We start from the raw sequence: 5,449 nt of genomic DNA on the forward strand, positions 1-5,449 counted from the left end.
AAAAAATTCTTTTGGTCCCTGTGAAATTCAAAGAGAATCTATTTAGTTAAAATCGTGATTCTTCACAAATTTAAAAAATGTTTATATTAGTCCTTTGAAAGGACTAAAATAGGTTCACTCTAAATTTCATAGAACCAGATGACTATTTTCTTTTTGTAAAGAATTAAAGTGGAGATCGTATTTTTTTTTGAGTAAGCCAAAAGATATTTACTCAAAAATTAAATAGTGTTTCATGAACGTGTCCACTAAGAGACAAAATTGACTCTCACAGAAGCACATGTTCAGCGCGAATCACAATTATAACATCCTTTGAGAGAACGAGAAGTTAAATTAATAATGTATAAGTTTTTGCACAAGTTTTTTATTTTCATATAATGAAAAAGATTCTTGCGTACTAAAATTTTCAAAACATTGTTATGCCAACGATTTAATTATTGGTTAACTTGTGTTAATTAGATAATGGAAGAATAACATACTTTCCAAAAGTTGGTAACATACTGGAAATAGTTTTTTCTCTAACCAAGAGATAGTTCTGCACACGAAAAGGAATGAAGAACGAAATGATTATTCGAGAGGTAAATTAATGCTAGCTTTATATTTTTAATTGTATTTTAGGGACGATGTTCACTTCAACTTCGAACTACGCATAATCAATCAATAAGTTCTTTGTATCACAGTTCACATTGTATACTTGTCGATCGGATCACCAAATACTAACGAAAAACAATCCATCATTCGGTGTCCAATTCCTCAAATATTCCAGTTGTAGAAGAAGTGCTTAACTAAATTGTAACGGCATCGTACTAAACATGGTTTCCAAACGAGGCGTAGTCGTATTATAGAATCAGTAGCATATACATAGTATAACTATTGTCCAAATGTATGATTGAAGTATAGGAATTCCATATCAGTTAAAAGTTACTACCTATGGGTTTCTAAATGCACACCAAAGGGGTAATTTTATATTCGACACAGTACATACCTAATGATAACCAAGAGGAGCTGGTGCCTCCCGCAGTTCTTTACCATGAAAGTGGATATCCTGCATGAAAAGAACATAATTGTGAAAAAAAAAAAAAAAAAAAAGGAGGGAAAACCACTGCAAAAGCAATGTCCACATGAAGGCACATTTGATACAACAAACATGGTAAATTAATTAACCTTTATTTTAAAACAGACTATGAATCAACCCACTTTCTTTGAACTATGTTCTCTACACAAAATATAGCAGTACTAGAACTAAGCCAAAAGAGCATATCAGAACAACAAAATGCATCTAACACATTATATATTGTCTAACTACGGGGTTACAATTTCTCTGTCTCTAAAGCACCCTCTCCCTTTTAAGTTATAGCTGATAACACAGTCGAATATAAGTAAATCTTCAGTCCGTAGGTCCCACTAAAAGAATCTTCATTCTGTAGTGAAGTGAACAATGAAATGTGTACTCTTTGATGGTCTCTGTTCAACCTATAACCTATTTAACTATCTCTGACAACAGATGTATGTCTCATAGTAGCATATATTTCTGCTGCCAAAGCTTCTTGCACGCTCTTCAGCCACATAGCATTCATATTGAAATTCTAGGCAGGACCCGAGGAAATTGGGGGCAGAATGGCCATCTGGTTGTCTGTCAGATTATTGTCCATGTGTTACCTCATATCAATCCCAAGTTTCCCATTATGTACAATTTTTATGCTTCATCTTCGAAGAAAAAATAATTTGATATACGTAAAGAAGCTTGAGAGAATATGGAAAATAAAGAAGAATAAAACAAATATATCACAAACAATTTCAGGGGGTAAGTTGGTGTGCCTGATGAAGAATTGGTTGGTAAGACAAACAAAAAGATGATTACACAAGTGAGAAATGAAACTCACGGAAGCAAAATGGTTGACATCCCGATGGTGAGCCTCATCAGCACGAATGACTGTTATAACATCTTTCAATTTGGCATCCTTGGGAAGCCTCCAATAGTCTATTGCAATGGCAGGAGCAGGAACATTTTCAATTGCCCCACTATCAATGTCCTTCAAATACTCTGTGTAAGAATGGATAGCCTCTTCCTCAAGATATCCGACAATTCTATGAGCCAGCTTTGGGGAGAGTGTGTAAAGTACAAAAAACACATTGAAGAAAACTCCCTGCACAGTAAGAACCAGCAGTCTTTCATACCATTTAGGATTCACAAGTTCCACCATAGTCATTAGGTGCATTCTTTCATTCTCTGCTTCCTCAAGCAATGCTTTGATCCAACCACCACTTGGTTGAAACTTACGGAGTGACTTCAGGTGCAACAACATCCCTCCTACCATTCCAGGGACAGCTGCAACTGTTTCAAGCATCATTGCTCGGCAACCATATCGTCTCTGAAAATGTGTGCATTGTGATGAATGAGTAGACACAATTTCCATGAAGAATATCTCGATAAAATTTTCCAAGGAAGCTGCAGTATTATCTACTCTCTCTCTCTCTCTCTCTCTCTCTATATATATATATATATATATTACATGTTACATCCTACACCCATGGCACATTTCCATGAATAAGCGGAAAATGAATAAATAGCATCTTACCCAGCCAAAATAAAAGTAGATATTATTTTGGTACAAAAAGTAAACATCTTACTCGAGTACAAATGACACAAATTTTGATTATCAAATCAAATGTGAGTTGAGCCATACGAAACTCAACAAACCAACATGACTTAAGAACATATAATTATAGCATCCCCTTATTCAGAAAGAATAAACAGTTTTTTTTTCTTCCCTTTGTTTTGGATCATGCTTTAGGAGAAATGAAAATCAAGTTAGATATTACACACCTTGAAAAACACATCTGTTGGAATTCTGAGGAGTTTCACTGTCCTATAAGCAACTTTATCCAGAAAATTCTTTGGCACATGATGCTTAGTCAGATCTATTGACAAGTTTGATTGATAAGTTTCCCACGGCTACATAGACAAAAGAAATCATGCCGGTGAGCATTCAGATAAAATCACAGCCCGATCGTTCCATTACCACTAGATTTCTAATATATATATATATATATATATATATGGGTTTTATTAGTATAATATTACATGACACAAGAAAATATTCCTACACACACAATTAAGAGGTGGAGTCCATATATTTTTTTTTCTCTTTTATCATTCTACTTTCTCTCTCTTTTTTATTGTGAGTGTAAAAAAATTTTCTTACATCACGTAACATTATACTTATTAAATCGTATATATATATATATATAGGGGAGGAATATTTTGACTCTAGAGTAACACTTACAAGTCTTACTCCCCATCTCAACCGTTGATTTCCGGCTATCTAACTGTTATTTTTTATTTGAAATTTCACACTAAATTTTAGTTATTAATTTCTGACAATGAATGATTACAATGTCTGCCGATCAAATTTATTAATTAATTATTAATTTCTAATAAATAATAACAATTGATTAACAAAATCAAGTATTAAGATTTGATATCAAATTTCAAACTAACACAACAATAAGCAAACACCTCCCCTCGTAAAGAACATCAAAATCCGCATACAAAAATTTTCGACAATTATGAATTTGTGATAAACTAATCAATGCAAAGAATTTCACATAAACCTTAATAATTGGAATCAAAGTCCTCACCATGAAACAGTTCCAAGGCCACTCCGTCCCGTCCTCTCTCTTAATCTTCTGCCTCGAAATCCCCCAATAACTCGACACCACCACGCTACTGTCTCTCTTCCCAGCCTCTGTTCGCGAACTCTCCTCCTCCTCCTCCTTCTCCTTCTCCGTGGACTTCGCTTCCGCCTTCCCCGCCGATGGCGGCAACGGCACTGCCTTAGAAGCCATCATCCTCTTCCAGTGGAAGAATCTTCCGCTCCCGCCGGCCGCACAACGTTGCCAAAATTCCACCGCCTCAAGTGGCCTCATCACCGCCGAACCGGGAAGGTTACAATTCCGGCCATTGATCAGAGCTCGTCGAACCGTAGAAATCAATGCAAAATGCTTCATCTTCCGAGAGAAGAATCGCGTTTTTCAGAGACCTCGTTTACAACTAACTAACTTCCCAAAAATTCTGGAATGAAAAAACACTTGTATACGTAGGAGGGAAAAGAAGCGCCAGAGGGACATTACGGTCCCATGCACGTCTAGTGAGGACTGGCTAGAAACGTTTTTGACCGTTGACTAAGTGGCTTCGTAATATAATCAACAGCTCTGATTAAGAGAAATGAGTGGAGGGAGTGTGACGTGCAATAACGCGCGTAGTTTTCGGATAAGAAATTGTTATTAAAACGAGCATCTAGTTTGAGTGAGTAAGGCGGTAGGAATGGGAAAGATTCAGTGCGGGCAGAAAAAGTAGTGCTCGGGCGCCAGGTGGCCTTGCATGATTTTTGACTTTGACCATTATATCTGGACGCAGAATATATGGCTAGTAACTCGTAGGACTGACCCATCAGTACCGAGTTAATCCAATATTTAAATTAAATGTATAATATTAGACATATTTTATGGTTTAATCATAAAATTTTAAAAATATAAATTATAGATGTTTTATAATGTATAATTTTAAACAAATTATATGAATATTAAAATATTATTATGATATATAAAATATGTCAATTTAAGTTAAGCATCTTATGATTTATTAGTATTTTAAAAAAAATTAAATTTTAAAATATTATCTAGCATTGACTACTTCTAATATTAAATCTAAATAAAAGGTAATATAACAAAGATAGATATAATAACAATGATAAACAAAATGAATAGTGTTTGATAAGTATTATGTACATGATAGGATGCCAATTCATATCAACGGATTGTGTTTATATAGAGTTGAGACCTAACACGGATATAAATACATTTATTTTGAACACGACACAAATAAATATTTATGTCCAAACCTTCAACATAAACATGACTAACTTATTTGTTATACATGTTGACACACTTGTATATTGAATGTTATTTTTACCATCATCAATAATAATCAAACAATTGAATAATGTATTGGTCAAAAACATAATTAACCACAAAATGTGGGTTTGTATCATATTTGCGAATTAATACCTTGGGGAAAACAATACAAGAAGAGTAAATCAAGAGCAGTGAGAAAACAAATGGCGAGGAATAATGAAATAACAATAAAGATAAGAATTGAGATGACAATTTTGTTGAAAATCAACAATCACACACAAATCACAAACAAAAAGAGAAAGAGAGAGAGAATTGACACATTGATTTACCCTAGTTCATCCGATATTGGCTACGTTCAGCTTGTCTATTATACTATATTCATGTCACCCTCATTCCTTACAAGTCACTCAGTTTACAAGGAGAATATACATAGGATTAAAAAATCCTAACATCAGTTATTCATGAGCCCAAGCTCAGACTACTAAGAAAAAAAAATTACAATAAATCATAGGCTCACAACAGTACCTAGTTGTCT

The 5,449-nt window shown here is 34.2% G+C and overlaps 1 protein-coding gene across 1 annotated transcript; it reads right to left on the minus strand.

The window, feature by feature from the left end:
- Positions 1-790: 790 nt before the first annotated feature.
- Positions 791-4,154, minus strand: LOC133308102 (ubiquinol oxidase 2, mitochondrial-like). Its single transcript, XM_061508694.1, has 4 exons — positions 3,640-4,154; positions 2,825-2,953; positions 1,881-2,369; positions 791-1,042 (listed from the first exon to the last, which is right to left on the minus strand). Exons 1-4 carry the CDS (start codon positions 4,006-4,008, stop codon positions 983-985), a joined length of 1,047 nt encoding a protein of 348 aa, XP_061364678.1. The 5' UTR covers positions 4,009-4,154; the 3' UTR covers positions 791-982.
- Between the last annotated feature and the right edge of the window lie 1,295 nt (positions 4,155-5,449).

Source organism: Gastrolobium bilobum, unplaced genomic scaffold, assembly GCF_033153095.1.
Source record: "Gastrolobium bilobum isolate Gb01-03AN ecotype WA unplaced genomic scaffold, APGP_CSIRO_Gbil_v1 utg1570, whole genome shotgun sequence".
Classification (NCBI taxonomy): Eukaryota; Viridiplantae; Streptophyta; class Magnoliopsida; order Fabales; family Fabaceae; genus Gastrolobium; species Gastrolobium bilobum.

Bases quoted from the DNA above. Each gene is read 5' to 3' on its own strand.
- LOC133308102 (XM_061508694.1), bottom strand. From the start codon at position 4,008: ATGAAGCATTTTGCATTGATTTCTACGGTTCGACGAGCTCTGATCAAT. The intron at 2,954-3,639 runs GTGAGGACTTTG...TTGTCTATGTAG, and splicing joins GGCCTTGGAACTGTTTCATG to CCGTGGGAAACTTATCAATC. The intron at 2,370-2,824 runs GTGTGTAATATC...ACACATTTTCAG, and splicing joins CAACAGATGTGTTTTTCAAG to AGACGATATGGTTGCCGAGC.